Consider the following 20,647-nt stretch of genomic DNA (forward strand, 5'->3'; position numbering starts at 1 on the left):
AAATCCAACTTCGTCATGGTGTATGATCTTTATAATGTAATGCTCAATTCGATTTGCTAGAATTTTGTTGAGGATTTTTGCATCTATGTTCATCAAGGATATTGGCCTGTAGTTCTCTTTTTTGTGGTGTCTTTATCAGGTTTTGGAATTAGGGTAATGCTTGCTTCATAGGAAGAGCTTGGAAGTGTGCCTTCCTCTTGAATTTTTTGAAATAGTCTGTGGAAGACAGGTTGAAGTTCTTTGAATGCTTGGTAGAACACCCCTGTAAAGCCATCTTGACCAGGGCTTTTGTTTGCTGGAAGATTTTTGCTCACTGCTTCAATTTATTCAGGAGTCATTGGCCTATTCAGGTTTTTTGATTCTTCTTGATTGAGTTTTGGGAGCTTGTATTTTTCAAAGAATATGTCTATTTCGTCTAGGTAGTCCACTTTGTTGGAATAGAGTTGTTCAAAGTACTTTTTCATAATCATTTGTATTTCTGTGGGATTGGTTGTTACCTCATTTCTTTCATTTCTAATTTTATTTGGGCTCTCTCTCTTATCTTCTTGGTGAGCCCGGCTAGAGGTTCATCAATCTTGTTTATCCTTTCAAAGAACTAGCTTTTGGTTTTGTTGAACTTTATTATTGTTTTTTTGGTCTCTATGTCACTTATCTCCATGCTGATCTTTATTATTAGCTTCTTTCTGCTTACACTGGGATTTTCTTGTTGCTCTCCATCTAATTCTTTGAGTTGTAGGGTTAGATAATTTATTACCATTTTTTCTTGTTTTTTTGAGATAGGCCTGCAAAGCTATGAACGTCCCCCTCAAGACTGCTTTCACTGTGTCCTATAGATTTTGGATGTTGTGTTTTCATTGTCATTTGTTGCCATGATGCTTTTTACTTCTTCTTTGATCTCTTTGGTAACCCAATCATTACTAAAAAGCATTCTATTTAGCCTCCAGGTTTTGATTTTTTAATGTTTTTTTTGAGTTGATTTCTACTTTTTTGCCATTGTGATCTGAGAAGATGCTTGATATGAATTCTATCTTCTTGAATTTGAAAAAAAACTTTACCTGTGCCCCAATATGTGGTCTACCTTTGAAAATGACCCATGTGCACTTGAGAAGAATGTATATTCTGTGGCTTTGGGGTATAATGTTCTGAAGATGTCAATTCCATCTGATCTAGTGAGTCATTTAGGATTGCTGATTCTTTGCTGACTTTTTGTTTAGGGGATTTGTCCAGTGGTGTTAGTGGGGTACTAAAGTCCCCTACTATGACTGTATTCCTGTCAATCTCTCCCTTGATATCCTCCAGAAGTTTTGTTATGTATTTGGGTGCTCCTCTATTGAGAGCCTCTATGATTACGAGAGTTATATCTTCTTGTTGAATTGCTCCCTTTAGTATTATGAAGTGGCCTTCCTTATCTCTTGTTATGGCCTTCACTTTGAGATCTAATTTGTCTGATATAAGTATTGCTACCCCAGCTTTTTTTTTTTTCATTTCCATTCGTCTGAAAAAACCTTTTCCAACCTTTCACCATCAGTCTGTGTGAGTTCTTTGTTCTAAGATGAGTTTCCTGTAGACAGGAGATATATGGGTCATGTTTTCTTATCCACTCAGCTACTCTATGTCTTTTGATTGGGGCATTTGATCCATTTACATTTAAAGGTACTTGTTTGTCACCATTTTTATTCTTTATGCCTGTGTTCCTTCTTCCCTTCCTATTTCTTCTTTTTATAGCACACCCTTTAGCATTTCTTGCATTGTTGGTTTGGGGGTAATAAACACCCTTAGTCCTTTTTTTGTCTGTAAAGATCCTGATTTCACCCTCAATTTTAATTGATAGCCTTGCTGGATACAGTATTCTTGGATTCAGACCCTTTCTTTGCATGACTTTGTATATTTCATTCCATTCCCTTCTGGCCGATGTGTTTCTGTTGGGAAATTAGTCAATAGTCTGATGGCAGATCCTTTGTAGGTAACTTTCTGTCTCTCTCTGGCAGCCTTTAAGATTCTTACTTTGTAGTTGGTGTTTGCCAATTTAATTATAATGTGTCTTGTTATCAATCTTTTGGGGTTCATCTTGTTTGGGACTGTGTGAGCTTTTTCTTACTGATATCAGGGAAGTTTTCTGTCATTATTTCTTCAAACAGATTTTCTATTCCTTGTTCAGTTTCCTCTTCTCCTGGCACCCCTATTACGCGAATGTTGTTTCTTTTTGTGTTGTCCCAAAGTTCCCTTAGGCTCTCATCCTGTTTTTTAAGTTTCTTGTATAGATGCTGCTCTGCTTGGGTATTTTTCCTATCTTGTCTTCTAGCACACTGATGTGGTCCTCCGCTTCTTCTAGTGTACTGTTGATGCTTTCTATTGAGTTCTTTATTGCAGCGATGTCATTTTTTCATTTCTTCTTGCTTCTTCTTCATTTCTTCTTGGTTCCTACACATATTGTTGAATGTGTCTTCCATCCTTTTAAGTGACCTTATGACCACTTCTCTGAATTCTTTCTCTGTCATACTGCTTGCCTTCATTTCATTTCCTTCCTTTTCTGGTTAGTCCGCCTTTCTTTTGTATGCGGGCTGTTTCTTTGTCTCCCCATGATCTCTCCTCTCAGTGCTTCTGGTTATGTAGCTCTCTGTCTCCTGCACTGACTTTCTTCAGGCAATGCCAGCTGTGTTTACTTTGCCAGTTCCAGGTGAGTGCTCTTTGATTCAGCTGTTCCTTCTGCTCTGTGACAAGGCACAGGGCTTGTCCGTGAGTTCGCACATTTGTCTCCCTCAGAGAAAACCTGCCAGGTGCCCGTGGTCGGGGAGGTTGGAGTTCTGGCATTCCTAGATTCGCAGCTGAGATAACTGGTCCCTGGAAGTCTTGGTTTTAAAGTCCCAGGAAGCATCCGAGATCTCCCCAGTTGAAGGTAAGACTGGGGTTCTGATCACAGTCCGTCTCTAATCACAGCCATCTCCCCTACAAGATGGCTTGGTCTCTACAGCAGAGCTGGCCACTCCAGAAGAGATTTCAGCTGCTGTAGAGTCTGCCCAATCATGGGCGGCCAGTCCGCCAGTCCCAACAGTCCCTTGGAGTATAGCTGTCCCTCACTCACAAATACTGATACTCCATGCACTCTCCTTTCGTTCTCTCACTCTCACACTATCTAGAAGCCTGCAGTCCTGTCAACAGCCATCTTACTTCTCCTATTTTTTTGTTTTGTTAATCCTCACCTGAGGATATTTTTTTCAGAGAGTGGAAGGGAGGCACAGAGTCGGAGAGAAAAACATCTTTGTGAGAGAGACACATTGATTGGGTGCCACCCACACACCTTGACCGGGCCAGGCATTGAGCTTGAAACCCAGGTACTTGCCCTTGAACAGAATCGAACCCTGGACTCTGTGATATGAGAGATGATGCTCTAACCACTGAGAAAAACCAGCCTGGGCAGTCAAGCATCTTTTCTCTGAAAGGGTTGCTAAGTCAATTCGGCTGATTATCATTAATTAACTCAACTTAGACAATAACACAAGGGGAGGTGTGAGTGTGAAAAAAATTATGTATCCTGTATGAAAACCAGAGGCAACAGATACCTCTAGATAAATGTTAATAAGTTTGTTATCATTTCCCTGCATGTGAGGATTTTACCTAATTCACCTCCTGTAAAGACTTGGAATGCAAGCATTAGTCCCCAAACACTAGTATGGATGCATGTACACATTGTGTTTTTTGAGTTTCGAGGGACACACCAGGTCCCGAAGTGGTGAATGTCACCCAGAAAGGCGTGTGCACAGGTCACACTCAAGAGGCGGCTTGTCAGGGGCCCTGGTGCTGTCACAGCTGTCCCTGAAAGGGCATGAGTCTCAGGCCTGGGTTGGTCTTCAGGAAGTCCTGGTGTCCTTCATAAAATTTAAATGCTCAGGGTGCACGTTTGGCAGGTTTATAGGTAAGTCATGTAGAACATGATATTTAAAAGTAAATTGAAAACTAAGCCATGTTTAAGGCAAGTAAGATGCACTTTCCCCCTCTCCCAAACCTTAACATCTCTGAAATCAGGATGCAGCTTCGAGCCTGTCTCACAGTCACTGTCGACCAGGTGGCAACTGTGACAAAATCGTCACTGCCACAACCCATTTATCTTCTTCTTATGTGAGCACCCTTGTCTGACAGCCTCTTAGATTCGATGAAATACATACAGCACATGCAAGTAGGAATCCACTTCAAAAGCTCTGGAAATTCCACATGACAACCCTGAATGATGAGGTGCAGTGCACACCGTGGTGGCAGGACTCAAGGACAGATCAAGTCAGAGAAGAAAACTGGACCCGCTTGTCACAGTGACAGGAAGATCAGAGCCACAGGAGGCCTCGCTGAAGACCTTGCAGCTGTCCATCACGTGTTAAATGCACCGGGGATCTCCCTACAGAAGTGGCCTGGAGGAAACATCCGCTGTGGAGCTATCTCTGCAGGAACTGTGTGGAGATCAGTTCTGGATATTCGAGTCCCTACCACAGTGTCCATGATTTGTGAGGCTCCTCATGCTGAAGGACCTGAATTGTTCTGGGAGAACATGCAGCCACACTGACAGGGGTTTATATTTCCTACTTGGGTGTTCACATACCAAAGGAGACAGATGTGGTGTGTGTAGCATGCCCCCTTCAGGCTCCTACACACACACACACACACACACACACACACACACACACACATGCACGCATGTACACACCTAGCACGCAGTCTCCTTGGTTCTCCCATCCCTGAGGGAGACCTGAGATCCTCCCCCCTTCACTTCCCGCCTGCAGCCAGGTAAGCCCTTCCTACCTTTTCCCCTGGGCCCCCTGCAGGTGTCTTGCTCTTCTGTCACCTTTGAGCAGCATGGGGTGGCCTCGAGGGGTTCCAGCTGCGATTGAAGAGGCTGAGAAGTACTGGGCGAGGCCTGGTCTGAGGACCCCAGCGGCCAGGGAGGCCTCTGTGGGGTTGACTTTGGTCGTTCTCTGGATCCCCCTTTCTTTAGTTTGATGAGTTTGACTAAGACTTTGGCTCCAATCCAGTGCTTTTTCCTGTAAGAAGTAGGTTTTTAGGACACAACCAAGCCTCACTGCCCCTCTAGCAGGTGTCTGGGTGCCCTACTCGAGCTGGGATTTCCATCACCAGCCTGAGAAGGTGGCGCTTAATCTGGTTCAGAATGAGGGTGCTCGTTTCCATTGCCATGCTCATCCCCCCTGGGCTCAGGAGGTGGCACACAATGTGCAGTTAATCTGCACAGACCCAGGGGTGGTGGAGGCCTTCAAATGGCAGGAACCCACACTAGCCCCTCGGGAAAACAGAACTTCACACCCAGCTCTCAGCTCTTGATTACTGTGCCAAGGGCAGGAAGTGGTGCCGTGCTGACCTAATCATGCTGGTTGGCAAAATTCCACCAAAACGCCATTTTCAGAAAGAGTCAGGGACCTCCTCATTTTCTGCTAGGTGTAATAATACATGAAATTGGCTGGCATTCTCTGCCCATTCTCGTCATTGAGGAATCTGGGTGAGGGGAAGAGGGTAGGAGAGTGGGCCGTTTGAATTAAAAACAGTGAGCCCTGGGTGGTGTTGCCTGGTGGTTGAGCGTCGGCCTGAGCACTGATGGGTGGTGGGTTTGATCCCCCAACAAGGGCACATACCTGGGTTGCAGGTTTGATCCCCGGCCCCGGTCAAGGTGTATGAAGATGGACACCAATTGATGTGTCTCTCTCACATAGATGTCTCTCTCTCTCTCCTTCTCTCTCTCTATCTCTCTCTCTCTCTCTCTCCCTCCCTCCCTCCTACCCTGTCTCCCTCTCTCATTTCCCCTTTCCCTTCCTCCCACCCCTACTCTCTCTAAATCTCAATGGGAAATATATCCTCGGGTGAGGATAGGAAAAATAACTAAATAAATGAAAATAGTGAATGTAAAAGGTAATTCACTGCAGCTAACAGGAAATGAAGCATTCTAATGTAACAAGGACCACAGCTGGGTTCTGGTCCTGGCTCTGCCATGAAACAGCACTGTGCTTACACAAGCCACTCAATTTCCTCATCGGTGCCTCAATTTCCCTGTCGACAGAAGGGTCAGGCGGAGGTTCTGAAATTTTGTGATTTCTACAGAGAGGCCATGCGGGACTCATGGTGATTTGACCTCAAGCCTGGGCTGGGACAGGACAATGGGAAGGCCCTGCTTCTGGGCTCAGGCCCGGGCCCAGGGGGAAGCCCTGCTGGATGGAGGCTGGCAGTCTTGGGGGTCAAATCGGCCCACCACCGGGCTGCTGCTCTCCGGGGAAGGGAATGTGTTTGTGAACCTGCCCTGGGGGGGTCCAATGAACCCAGAGGAATGGAGGGCAGAACAAAAGGTTCCTGTGCTTGAAGACAGGGGTGCTGGTCCAGGTATCCGCCCCAAGCTTCCTTCCCAAAACAGAAGCATGATTTTCTAGGTCCGGCAATCTTGAGACAAAAGCTGATATGCCTGCTTTAGTGGCTCTAAAAGCACAGACTCTGCCCTTAAACAGGCTCCTGGCCAGCAGCATTCACCATCCCTCATAGGATAACCCTGAGAACTGAGGGCGGGACTGAAAGAAACTCTAAATTCTTTCCATGCTGGGATGGACCTGCACACAGGGACCTGCCATACAGCGGAAGGTACGGGCCCAACAAACTGGCCGCTGCTCTAGGTGCTACAGCTTCCCCCACTCGTGAAAAAGCAAGCTTTCTGTCCTGGGTGTAAGCTACTGACGCTTAAATCAACTCACTTCTTTGGCGCTGGATCATGGAACTTGTGCTGAGCCATGCTTTTTTCTTCCAGTTTTTCATTTTGTCTCTGTAAGGCATTGAATTTGTCTCTAACAGAGGAGAGAGAAAAACAGTCTGTTTTTTAAAATAAAACACATAAATTGACGCATCACCCTGCCTGGGACCTGGCCCAGAAGGAGCCAGTGTGTTTCTGGGACTCAGACATCACGGTGCTCATGACCACCATGACCCCTGAGTTGGGAATACGGGGATGGAAGCATGTGACGTGGGTCCAGGAGCCTAACACGTCGAGGAGACAGCTGAACACCTAGGGTCAGGCTGGACATCACCTCAGGAGAGAGACCCCGAACCATCTGACACTCAAGCTAGGAAACCCCGAGGGTTCCTGCCATGTCAGCTCAGGACGTTGGGCACTCGGGTCAGACCCAGGGCTAGGCTAGCTCCTGCGGGTGCAGCCCAACGATACCTTTAGTGTGGAGAGGCGTCTGCCCTCGGTGACTTAGACGCACATCAGATTAAAAAGGTCAGTTTAGCAAAGTCAGACCTCCGACCTGGGCCCACTCCAATGTTGGGCTTCTGCTAACACTTCTAGTGAAGCAAACTCAAAGCCTTTTGGGAGCCAGACAGAGAAGATCAGGAGCAAAGCGGCCTGGGAGGACCTGAGGGTGGAGTGGGGGCTATGGCGAGGCTGAGCGCTTGGTGCCACCTGGGACCTAACGCGGGGCCTGCAAACGAAGCGCCGCTCTCCATGTGGTGGAGCTTCTGACTGCTTTTCCCGAAGGATCCAGAAGCCCCAGCTCTGAAGCACAATCTCTTAATTCCTAAACGTGGGAAGTCAGTTCACATTTTTAAAAACACAGAAAGGACCAGAGAGACACCTCTTAAACCCTGGGCTGCCAGAGGGCACCCCTGCTCCTGGGAGAGGGAGCCTGGCCTTCCTGAAGCAGAGGGCATGGCATGCTTTCCTGTTGTCTGTCTAGGACAGTGATGGCGAACCTATGACACGCGTGTCAGAGGTGACACGCGAACTCATTTTTTGGTTGATTTTTCTTTGTTAAATGGCATTCAAATATATGAAATAAATATCAAGAATATAAGTCTTTGTTTTACTATGGTTGTAAATATCAAAAAATTTCTACATGTGGGAGAACCAAGATGGCGGCATAGGTTAATGCCGGAGTTTGCTGCTTTGAACAACTACTTCAAAAGTGAAACTAAAAGACGGAACCGACATCACCCAGAACCACAGGAACGCTGGCTGAGTGGAAGTCCTACAACTAGGAGGAAAGAGAAACGCATACGGACACTCAGAGGAGGCGCAGTGCTGAAGTCAAATTCTGAGGTGCGGAGTGCGTGGAGCCCGCTGGTGGTGGAGGGCGCGGTTGTTGTTTTCAATCGGGAGGGAGTCGCAGACTCTGAGCTCCAGATACAGGCGAGTCTTTAGGGACCCAGACTCAAACGGGAGAAGCGGGACTGTCTGGCTTCAGTCAGAGCGAGTGCAGCTTTCTCTCCCAGCTTTGCAGCAGGTGCTGGGACTCAGAGAGGCAGAGCCCCTGGGGACAGGACTGAGAGCCCCCATAATTGCTCTCTCCGGCCCACCCTGTTGATCCTGTGCGACCCGCCCTGCCCAAGCCCTGCACAGAGGCATTTGCCGGATAGCCTCAGGCAAAGGCTAGATTAGCACCTCCCTAGAGGACAGAAGTTCTCTCACTGCTGACACAGCTGATTCTCATAGCCACTTGGCCTGGAGGTCAAACTCTCCCTGGTATTAGCTACAACAATCAAGGTTTAACTATAAGACTGCGAACAAAGACCACTAGGGGGTGCACCAAGGAAGCATAACAAAATGCGGAGACAAAGAAACAGGACAAAATTGTCAATGGAAGATATAGAGTTCAGAACCACACTTTTAAGGTCTCTCAAGAACTGTTTAGAAGCCGCCGATAAACTTAATGAGATCTACAAGAAAACTAAGGAGACCCTCGATGTTATATTGGGGAATCAACTAGAAATTAAGCATACACGGACTGAAATAACGAATATTATACAGACTCCCGACAGCAGACCAGAGGAGCGCAAGAATCAAGTCAATGATTTGAAATGAGAGGAAGCAAAAAACACCCAACCGGAAAAGCAAAATGAAAAAAGAATCCAAAAATGCGAGGATAGTGTAAGGAGCCTCTGGGACAGCTTCAAGCGTACCAACATCAGAATTATAGGGGTTCCAGAAGATTAGAGAGAGCAAGATATTGAAAACCTATTTGAAGAAATAATGACAGAAAACTTCCCCTACCTGGTGAAAGAAATAGACTTACAGGTCCAAGAAGCGCGGAGAACCCCAAACAAAAGGAATCCAAAGAGACCACACCAAGACACATCATAATTAAAATGCCAAGAGCAAAAGATAAAGAGAGAATCTTAAAAACAGCAAGAGAAAGAAACTCAGTTACCTACAAGGGAATACCCATACGACTGTCAGCTGATTTCTCAACAGAAACTTTGCAGGCCAGAAGGGAGTGGCAAGAAATATTCAAAGTGATGAATACCAAGAACCTACAACCAAGATTACTTTATCCAGCAAAGCTATCATTCAGAATTGAAGGTCAGATAAAGAGCTTCACAGATAAGGAAAAGCTAAAGGAGTTCATCACCACCAAACCAGGATTATATGAAATGCTGAAAGGTATCCTTTAAGAAGAGGAAGAGGAAGAAAAAGGTAAAGATACAAATTATGAACAACAAATATGCATCTATCAACAAGTGAATCTAAGAATCAAGTGAATAAATAATCTGATGAACAGAATGAACTGGTGATTATAATAGAATCAGGGACATAGAAAGGGAATGGACTGACTATCCTTGGGGGGGAAAGTGGTGTGGGAGATGCGGGAAGAGACTGGACAAAAATCGTGCACCTATGGATGAGGACAGTGGGTGGGGAGTGAGGGCGGAGGGTGGGGCAGGAACTGGGAGGAGGGGAGTTATGGGGGGGAAAAAGAGGAACAAATGTAATAATCTGAACAATAAAGATTTAATTAAAAAAAATTTCTACATGTGACACAGCACCAGAGTAAAGTTAGGGTTTTTCAAAATGCTGACACGCCGAGCTCTAAAGGTACGCCATCACTGGTCCAGGAGCCATGCACGCAGTGCTCGCTATACAGCGCCCCCCACTGGGCCGCCGGCGCCTGTCCAGTTCCTGCCTCTCCTCACCCATGTGGCCTTGACATCTCAGACCCCAGCTTTCCCTGCTTGAAAATGAGTCCTCGGCATCCAGGCAGCTGCTCAGGCTCCTTCAGTCAAGAAGGTGCCCAGGCCCCCTAATCCAAGGGCTTTCCCGCGAGTTCACCGCAAAGTGAGCACCCGCGAGAAGTGATCGCTTGCAAACCACTGGGTCCCTGGCCACAGACCTGCTCTGCTCCCAGCGCCCTCATTTCGGACTCTGCTCTTCTAGTCTGTGTTATTGTGTTCCCACAGCTGTCCCTTAGCCCCACAAACTCATGGCCCAGCTATCTCAGGGCTGGGGAAGACTCCCCTTGGAGCAGGCTCAGGAAGCCTGCCCACTCTCTGACCTCCTACAGACACTTTCTAATGCAAAACCATCATCAGATCATCCCCCAGGATACCAGGTCCCTACTCTTCTAGTTTGCACCTGCCCAAGCTCTGCTGGTAATTTTTAGCTGCTGCGTTATAGAGAGCCCACTTCAGGGTACAAACTCTCACTTCTACCCCAAAAGTACAGTGAGGTTTTCCATGTCAACCATCCTTGGTAGGTGTTGAGCCCCCTGTAGATGAGCAGACGAATCCGGGAGAACAGTGAGCAGAATCGTCACCCCGGGGAGCTGGGACAGTGCCCCAGTGGTCACTGTGGCCATGTCCCTCTGTCCCACACTGGCCAGCCATTCCCGATCGCAAGGAAGGACAGTCCCAGCAGCACAGCCCCGAGGGGTGAAGACCACCCTGGACCCACAAGATGCATCTCAGATGACTTGACTTCCAAACCACAAGGTTTCCAGCACCAAGGCTCTTCCTCCTGCCCTCATTTCTGGCAGCTTCCTAGGCCCTGTACACCAGCATCCCTTAATCACCCAATTCCCAGTGAATCCGACTCATTAGCCAGGCATGGAAGCCTTCCACAGCTGAGCACTGCCTCCCCCAGCCTTCCTTCTTGCCCCACCTTCTTGCCCCTATCCCCCCCACACACACACTGGCCAGCCTTCTTCCCATCCATGTCAGCAGCAGAACCCCAACTCCTACCACTATGCTTCCTTCTACCTCCATGGTGCTCCTCAACGTCTGTGTGCACATAGCTCTGCTCACATCCCATCACTCCTACTGGTTCATGGAGACCAGGTAACTGGTTCTGTGCACTTTGCAGGGCCAGGCCTGTTGTCAAACACAATGTCCGCAGAGGGAGGACAGCCACTGCGCACCAACAACCCACTCTGCAGCCCATTAAGGGAAAAACCGACGCAGAAAGGACTCAGCCTGTGATCTGAAGTCCTTCCCTAGGAGCCTCTCTTCATCACTGTTGTATTTTTCAACGTGAACTTGATCCCAAAAGAAGATTAAGAAGTGTCTGGCAGGGGGCAGTGTCTCTGAAAAGCCAACAAAGCCAACCACCCCTATGTGCAGAAATCTAGAACCATTCCCGGGAAAACGAGAGAAGGATGTGCTGGTAGGATGGTCCGTCCCCTTGCCTGGGACACCAATGCACCCAGGGGTTCTCTGCTGCCCAGAATGGTGCGGTCTAGTCGTGGAGCTGGAAGCCACGGCCCCTCTGTTGACGGGCGTCCGTCAGCCCACACCCCTCACACGTACTGCTGCTGCTCCTCCTGGTGCTGGTCCTTGTCCTCCACGTCCTCCTGGAGAAGCCTCTGGTTCTGCTCTTTCAGCCTTTGGATTTGGCTCTGCAGGTGACGGTTTTCTCCCTCCAAGTTGCCCTTGAGGCGGGAGACCAGCTAAAACACAGATGGACAATGTCTCAAACACCACACACTCCCGTGATTCCACTGCTGGGAATCGACATCCAAAAGGAGAAAAAGGCCACGTGCACAAAGATAGTCATTTTGGTATGATCTACGTCAGCTGGCATGACCAATACGGCCAATGCCATGGGGATGGCCAAGCCTTCTGCCGCTGCACCGTCCAATCAGGCAGCCACTGGCCACGTGTGACTGCTGAGCACTGAAAACGCAGCCAGTCTGAGCTGAGCCATAAGTGCAAAATATATAATAGGTTCTGAGGACTTAATAACAATTAAAAATAATGTAAAGTATCTCATTAATAAGCTGCCCGGTGTGTGTGTTTCTCAGTAGGTTGAGTGTCCCATTCACTAAGAAATCACCAGTGTAATTTCTGATTTGTGGTGAGCCGGCACGGCCATGGCATACTCAGCCCCAGGCTGCCTTATGTGCCAGGCCAGCTCAGCCTGGTTCAGTGACCCTGAGAGGGGTCAGTGAAGGATTAAGAAAAGACAGCAAGAGAATGAAAGCTGGGTCTCAGTGGGATGCTGCTCCTCTGACATAGAGACAGCGCCAGCGTCCACAAGCCGTGTCTTTATTTTATAGCAGATGCCACGAGGCAAAGGAAGGGCGTGATCAAGATGTTGACAACATTCTCGTGGGTTTCAGTCCTACTCAACTACATGCACATGAACTCTATCACTCAGGCATGTGGGGCCACGTGTTCGGACCACAGGTTCAAGCTTACCACTGTAGCTGTTGGCTATAATTGTGCTGGGAAGGCTCTGCCCTCCAAGCTGGGCCTTGCACGTCGCAATGAGAGGACTGTGCCCTTTCATCAGTCCAAGGCTTGAACCTGTCCAAACACTGTAGCTGCGCCCCACACTGATCAAGGCACATGCCTGGGTTACTGGCTCCACTCCCCAGTAGAGGGCATGCAGGAGGCAGCTGATGGATGTTTCTCTCAAAAAATCAATAAAAAATCATATTATTTTAAAAAATCTCATTAATAAGCTTTTGGGGTTACATGTGATATTTTAGATATAAGGGTTAAATAAAACAGACCCCTACATTAATCCCACCTGATTCCTCTTACTTTTTGAATATGGCTACTAGAAAGTTGTCTGTGCACAAACAGGCATGAAGCTGGACCTGAATTTTGGGCTGAGGCTGGCCAGCTCCTGCTCTAGAATATCATCGCGGTTGGTGTAGCAGGAAAGTCCCAAGCTTTGGCTTCAGACAAACGGGGTTCCAACCCGCTACTTCAGAGGGACAAGGATGGGAACCCCAGCTCACAAGATCATTGTGAGAATTAAATGAGATGACATAGAGAGCAGAGTGCTCAGTCGAGAGGATGGAGATGAAACGGTACTTGGATGCTTCCGTGCACCTCCCCGACAAAAAGCAAAGATCAGGTGAAAGGTGTTCTGTAGCACACCCCTGCCAGTCATGGTGTTCGTCCCAGTCAACTGCCTCTGGCTTCCTCTCTGCCTCTGAGTGACATTCACACACACCCTTTGAGCAGAGATGCCAATGAGGACCCATTCCCACCTGGCTGAGCCCACGGCGTCAGCCCAGGGAACAGGCCCACCCAGGGTCCTGAGGCCCTCCAGCCCCAGGCCTCACCTGGCAGCGGTTGTCCAGCTCGGTCAGCGAGATGTCCGTGCTCTGGAGCTCCTCCCTCAGCCAGTTGCACTGGTTCTGCCAGCAGTTCACCTGCAGCTGCGTGTCGTTCAGGGAGGTTCGCAGCTTCTTGTTGTCTGTGAGCAGCTCGTCCTGCTCCCCCTTCAGCTCCTCATACCGGCCCTGCCAGCTGTTCACTTCCTGCTGCGTGTCATTCAGGGACAGTTGCAGCTCCTTGTTGTTTGTGAGCAGCTCCTTGGTGAGGGCATACAGCACCTTGGTGAGGGTGTACAGCTCCTTGTTGAGGGCGTACAGCTCCTCTTGCTCTGCCTTCAGCCCCTCATACTGGGCCTGCCAGTGGTTCACCTCCAGCTGCGTGTTGTCCAGGGAGGTTTGCAGCTTCTTGCTGTGAGTCTGCAGCTCCTCCTGCTGCCCCTTCAGCTCCTCGTACCGGGCCTGCCAGCTGTTCACTTCCCGCTGCGTGTCATTCAGGGACAGTTGCAGCTCCTTGTTGTCTGTGAGCAGCTCCTTGTATTCTGTGAGCAGCTCATTGGCGTCGGCCTGCAGCTCCTTGTTGAGAGCATACAGCTCCTCTAGCTCCACCTTCAGCCCCTCACACTGGGCCTGCCAGTGGTTCACCTCCAGCTCCCTTTCATGAAGGGAGGTTTGCAGCTCACTGGCGTGGGTCTGCAGCTCCTTGGTGAGTGTGTGCATCTCCTCTTGCTCCCCCTTGAGCCTCTCGTACTGGGCCTGCCAGTGGTTCACCTCCAGCTCCCTTTCATGAAGGGAGGTTTGCAGCTCACTGGCGTGGGTCTGCAGCTCCTTGGTGAGTGTGTGCATATCCTCTTGCTCCCCCTTCAGCCCATCGTACCGGGCCTGCCAGTGGTTTACCTCCAGCTGCCTTTCATGAAGGGAGGTTTGCAGCTCCTTGTTGTCTGTGAGCAGCTCTTCCTGCTCCTTCCTCAGGCAGTTGCACTGGGCCTGCCAGCAGTTCACCTGCAGCTGGGTGTTGTTCAGGGAGGTCTGCAGCTTCTTAGTGTGGGTCTGCAGCTCCTCCTGCTCCCCTTTCAGCTGCTGGTGCAGGGAATTGGCCCTAGGGGTAGAGAGACACAAGGCCAAGGGCTGAGGCGCACTCCCAGGCACTGTCCCAGTTGTGCAACCTTAATCAAAACTGCAACCTCTCTGGGCCTCAGTTTTTTTCATGTGTTAATGAAGGGTTGAACAAAATCAGCGGTTTTCAAACTCTGTTCATTGGGGTTCGAGGAGGCTACCCCAGGTGCCCCACTGCCAGCTGGGGTAGAACGACAGGCAGGCTCGGACACCACGGCAACAGAGCATCCCTGTTAAAGTCCTTTCTATCTGAGGCTTTGGCACATCTGCCTACTTGGAAAAAGGGTTCTTTGATTCAAACATTTAAACACTGAATCAGAACATTACTGCTCTAAGACTCTATGTCTATGTCCTGCTCTTCTCCCCAATTCCAAGCCCCTTTCTAATTTCAACTACTGAGATAAATAAAATAGAAGATTCTGGAGTGTTACCTATATCCACTTAAATCATCATCATCATCATCATCATCATCATCATCATTACCTGGGATTCCTTGGGGTAGATTATACTAAAAAAGATCATATGACCAGAGGCTCATGGACTCAATGTGAACACAGGTGTGTGAAGTTTGGCCCACACAACTTTTTAATTTTTTTCTAACATTTACTTATTTTATTCTATTTTATTTCATTTTAAAGTGTGTATGATTTTATTAATTGATGTCTCTCCAATAAAGACAACTAAAAAAAATAAAATAACATAAAGAAGAAACAGAACAAGATAAAAAGATTCGCCATTGTGGTCCTGTGAATACTCGCGGGTTAGGTTTAAGGGTCCCTGGCCTCAAATATGTCTCCAGGTCCTCCCATTCCTCTGTCCTGCCCAAAAAAGCAGATTTAATAAAAAACACAAACAAAACAAAAAAATAATTACTGTATCAGCATTCCAAACTTTTAAGGTACCCATCAACATTCAGATATCTTTTAAGGTACCCATCAACATTCAGATATCTTCTTCTCAGGGAAAAAAAACTACAAAAAAACAAACAAACGAACAAAAAAAAAACAACAACAAACATACAGAAGGAAGACCTGGCAGCCCCGCCTGCCTCCCAGCTGACAGCCTCTATAGCTGGGCTGTATTCTCCACCAGGGCCTGGTCTATTGCTGACTCTCCTTCCCCACCTGCTGGACCTGCCCGGCCACTGCAGGCAGCTGAGTTTACTCAGGGCTGTAGGAAGGAAGGGTTCATATGGTCACGCCTCTGGGTTGAGGCAAGACTTGGATTCGAATCCTGCCTGTGTCACTAACTAGGAGCATTGACCTTGAACAAGTTGTTTAATCTCCCTGAGCCTGTTTCCTCCTCTGTTGCTGTGGATTTCTTAAAGGATAACAATAGCTCAGTCAATTCTTGTGATTCACAGTATAATGTTCTGCCCAACCACGTGAACCCTGAATTAGTGAGTACTGAAACTATTCCCACCGGTTCCTGGGAATCTCTGGTCACATTTTGTCAGCTCATCAAGACATAAAGACGCCTCGTGTAATACACTCAGAACCAACAGCACCATACCTGGGCCCGAATGACCCTTGTGTGCCACTCGAATATTCCCCGTGAGGCCCAGCGCAGCCTTGCACTTGGGAACACTAGACAGCACTTCAACACTCCATTTGGGGGCCATTTCAAACAGCAAAATCGCCTCCAAAGCACACAAAATAGAACACCATGGCACTCAGTGGCCCATGAAGAGGACTCTGGTAGGTGAGAGCTGAAACAAGTCTGGGGTCAAAGGCCTTGTTCAACCTCAGCTGCAAATGTGCACATCAGGCAACTCCAGTATCTCCCACTCTGGGCACGTCCATGACAGGCCACGGGCACTGATTTGGGGGTCACCAGTGCATTTCAGCCAGGAGGTGAATTCACAAATGGGAATGCGTGAATGCTGAGGACCACGCCCCCTTCCTCATGGGATCGCTGGTGTGAGAGGATGCAGGTACCCCTGCCCGACAGTCATCAGCATCATAACTGTGGGAGGGGAGACTGTCCAAACCGAGACAATGCCCCATCCCAGCTGCCGAGTCCTTCCTTCCAGCCACCAGCTGGAGGCCCCTTTACCTTGTTCCCACCAGGGGCTTCCAGGGCAGGGTTGGTAAAAATGCACCATCACCAGGGGTCTCACTTGAGCTCAGCTCAGCGGGTGCTGAGTGAGTGGGTCTGAATGACATCCCGGCAGAGGCGCTGCAGGGGGACTGGGGGTTACCTGTCCAGCTCTCGCTGCAGCCTCTGGTTTTCCTCGGCGGCCATGGCGCTCGTCCTCTGCTCCTGCTGCAGAGCCTCCCGCTCGGTGGTCAAGAGCGTCCCCAGCTGCTCCAGCGCCGCCTTATGTTGGAGCTGGTCCTTGTATCTGTTGAAGGGAAACACACCCGCTAGGAATGGACACCCAGGGAGACCTCAAAGCCTGGGTGAGCGGCTTCTCTCTGCAGAGCTGAGGGAGAGGGGGATCCGCGTGGGACAGGGCTGGACAGAGAGAGGGGACAGTCACTGGGCCACCTCCGGGGGTCTCCTCCAGCACAGGAGGCAAGTCCTCCCTCCTCCCACCCGACGTGTCTCCATGGTCCCTTCCAGTCCCTGTCAAAGCAGCCTCCCTCCTTCATCCCACTGGGAACAAAACCACTGTTTTATGAACTCCACGCCCTTCTCAAAGAAACCACTGCAAATACAGCAGAATTCCACCGCCCATAACAGCTGATCCCCCTCACCGGGCCCTGGGTGAGCCCTCCGCCCCAGCTCAGGAACACGACTCTTCTTGCTCTGATCCAGGCATCTTGGGGGCCAGAGTCTTGCCTGGTGGGGCCCAAGCAGCCATCATGGGCAACTGCACACCCTCATGGCTCCTCAAGACACCCCCAGTCCAGCCCTTGCCCTTGCTCTCCCACAGCCTCCCCCTCAGCTCGGGCTTTTATTTCCTTCCTGTCTCAGTCTGCAGAGGGTCCCACACAGCCTCTCCGGAGGGCAGCAGAGCACAAGAGGGAGCCCCTGACCAGCCCCAGGCTGTTCCTCCTCCTGCAGGAACCTTCCCTGTTCAGGTGACTCAGGGGCCTTCCCAGGTCCAAGGTGGAGACTGAGTCATCACCTTTCAATCTTCCCCAGGCAGGCAAAACCCTTTCCAGACCCCCTTCCTGAGGTGTCCACACCCAGAGACAGGCTGACAGAGTCCACCCAAGTTCCAGGCTTTCAGCCCCTGCCTGCAGCCCTCCATCCAAGCCCACCCCATATCAGCTGTACTTGTACCATCTGCCTGGAGCCAAGACTTGTGCGGACTCAGACACACACACACCTGCTTGGTCGGCTGTTGGAAGACAAACATTCCTTCCTGTGGCCTTTAGCCACAAGTGGAGGCTGCCCAGACATGGGAAATGGAAGGTGGGGGTGATGGCTCTGCTGGGCACACAGGGCGGCGATCTTTCTCATCCAGGTTTGACAAACAGGGCTATGGACCATTAGGGTCCCCACCTCCTGCTTCCCTGTTGTGTCTTGGAAAAGCACAGGATCAAGCATATCGCAACCATCAATAACCACCCTCCTGCAGGGCAGAAACTGCGAGTGCTTCTCCCCACTGAATCCCGGGTACGAGGCTTGACACCCAGTGCATGTGCACCAGGGGAAGGAAGGAGCGAGTGTCTCAGTCAAGTGTCAGGTGAAATGAATACAGAGCCCCCTGCCTGTGTTCCAGGCACCTCCACCTCTAACCTGCAGCCCTGCTGCAGACACACCAAGGGCCTCCAGGTATCTGTCCAACCAGCAAAAACCACTGAATCACACAGTAGGTCCACCAAGCAAGGAGTCATAGGCAGAGCAATGAACTCCTCCCTCAGACCAGGCAAATGCCACCTGTACAAACCTTCCCATGTTAACAGCCATAAGAATATATCCACACGGTTATCATTGAGGGTAGGGCCCGCAGCACCTGGTGAGGGGTGGGCACCACAGGAGGCTCCCATCAGTAGTCAGCTGGGTGCATTCAAACCATGTTAGACAGCACCAGGCGCCCAGTGGGTGCTCACTAAGCATCTCGTGAACACAGGATGGGTGCGGAGGAGGCAGAGATGGAGATGCCAAGAGGCAGAAGATGCTCATTCTGGCTGGAAGAAATGAGAGTCTGATAGGAGCAGACATCTTGGCACCCCCGAAGGATGGGCATCTGGGTGGAGAAAGGGGTGGAAGGCTCTGGGGAGAGTCCACAGGAAGCACTGGGTGAGTGTGTAAATGTATGTCATCTCCCCCAAGTTCATGCAGCAGCAGGCGCCCTCTGCAGGCTCTGCAGGCTCAGTGCCCTCCTGGTCCCTGTGATGCCAAATCCCTGCACCTCAGCTGCTCCCAGGGAGCCCCGGCCTTTGCCTAGCATCTTGCTGAGGCAGAGGCCTGGGAAGAACTCAGCAGGGACAACTCACAAGCACAGGAAGTGGACAGCTCCCTCCTGGGCTGCTCCAAGTGTGGGAGAGCCTCTCTTTAGCGCATCTCTCCCTCTCTCCCCCACCACATTGGAGTTCTCTGTACATCTCACTTCCCCCAGGCTCTGGGTCCCGGTGCACCTGCTGGGGTCACTGCACTCAGGGATCTGCCTGGCAGGAGCTCAGACGAAGTTGGCTGACAACATGCACACAAAGCCCTGATTTTGAAAAAGTGCAAAGTTAAGATTTATGCATTTAAGGTACATCAATTTTACCTTAAAAAGGTATATGGAGAGTCAGAGGTAAAGGTGACATGAGAATGGCAGGGTATTGGTAATGCTGCTTCAGGTGAGGGGAACACGGGGTTTTCACTATACTAGTCTGTACACATCCATATATTCAAAACTTTCCAAAATTAAAAGTAAAAAAAGAAAATCAGAAGTGCAGACTTTGAGACTTGGACAGGGAAAAGGCCTGGGGAGCTAGATAAGGCACGCCCCTGAAAATTGGCAGCTGTGGTGACTTCTCCTCCTGGTCCTTGGTTTGGAGAGGAAAGGAAGAGGGGGTAGGAATCCCCCAGGAGCTGGGACCCCAATGCTGACACCTGGTTTCCTTGAGCCGGGATTAGTGGGCACACCCTTCTCCCCTGGGGGACCCTCCTGCCCCTCAGTCTCCAGCCGCACCAACTCCACATCGCTGAGGGTGAAGGTGGATTTACTTCTCTTCACTGTGAAGCAGCGGGACCAGAGGAAACTTGAGGGGCCAGAGTGAAGGGGGGACAGGAGCCCGGGGAGCCTGTCCGTCACCCCCAGCCGCAGGCACCCACCTGTCACTGAGAGCCTTGCTCTCCAGCTTCAGGGTCCGACTCAGCAGTGTCTTCTGGCGGCGGTACTTGTCCAGAAGGGCCTCGTGCTCCCTAGTCAGGCGCTCGTGGAGCACGCCCAGGCACGCGTGTTCCTGCTGCAGGGCCTTGTGGGCTGCCGCCAGCTGCTGGTGCTGGAGCTGCGTGTTCTGCTCTGTGAGCGCAGTGAGCGAGGCGCTCTGGGAGCTCAGAGTGGAATTTTCCACCTGCTGGGAGGGAGAAGGGGATGATGCCTCACCAGGTGCAGGCCCAGGGGGACCACAGACTCCGGATCCCCACGTCCCCACACGGAGTGAGGGGCCAAGAGCAGGTCAAGTGTCGACACCAAAATAGCAGCACCCTCAGGAGAGGCAGCACCCAGCCGTGCTGAGGACAGTTCTCCCTGCACTCAAGGAGCTGCTCTGGGAAGGCCCATGGCAGAAACGGAGTGCCCCATGGGCCTCAGCTTAGTCCTGGGCCCCTCTCTGCACATGTGACCTTTCTTGGCAATTTGTGCCCTTTCTCTGGATAAGCTCCTTGGGTACCCTCTCTGGCCACTTTGAAAAGTGCATGGAAAATCACTGAGGACACAGAGAACCTGAACAGCACTACCAACCCATTTCTCCGATATTTACACAACACCCATCCAACCGCATTCAAGCCACCAGAAAGGTGACCGGGAGGAATCCGTCCTAACTCATTCTGAGGCCAGAATTACCCTGGTGTCCAGCTGCTTGTCCTGCTCCAGGCCCTCGGGCTGCAGGGTGTCCAGAGACGTCTGCAGCCTCTGGTTCTCCAGCAACAGGTCCGGGCTCTCCCGCTTGAGGGCGTGGACCTTCTGAGGGGCCGTCGTCAGGGCGCTGACCTCCATGGCCAGCTTCTCGATCTCCTCCTGCAGGCGATGCAGCTCCTGCTCCAGCTTCTGCGCCCGCACCACGTGCTCCTTCACCCGCACCTTCCTGTGCTCCAGCTCCTGTGCCTGCACC

At 50.2% G+C, this 20,647-nt stretch overlaps 1 protein-coding gene across 1 annotated transcript in view; it reads right to left on the reverse strand.

The window, feature by feature from the left end:
* Positions 1 to 20,647, reverse strand: part of LOC132214618 (protein Daple-like) — a 49,383-nt gene that overhangs the window by 10,749 nt on the left and 17,987 nt on the right. The window contains 10 exon segments of the mRNA XM_059661957.1: positions 4,789 to 5,027; positions 6,732 to 6,821; positions 11,548 to 11,693; positions 13,323 to 13,368; positions 14,167 to 14,210; positions 14,316 to 14,412; positions 16,630 to 16,795; positions 19,458 to 19,573; positions 19,647 to 19,891; positions 20,380 to 20,604. Coding sequence (XP_059517940.1) covers positions 4,789 to 5,027; positions 6,732 to 6,821; positions 11,548 to 11,693; positions 13,323 to 13,368; positions 14,167 to 14,210; positions 14,316 to 14,412; positions 16,630 to 16,795; positions 19,458 to 19,573; positions 19,647 to 19,891; positions 20,380 to 20,604 — 1,414 coding nt within the window.

The sequence above is a fragment of the Myotis daubentonii genome, chromosome 13, assembly GCF_963259705.1.
Source record: "Myotis daubentonii chromosome 13, mMyoDau2.1, whole genome shotgun sequence".
Lineage (NCBI taxonomy): Eukaryota > Metazoa > Chordata > Mammalia > Chiroptera > Vespertilionidae > Myotis > Myotis daubentonii.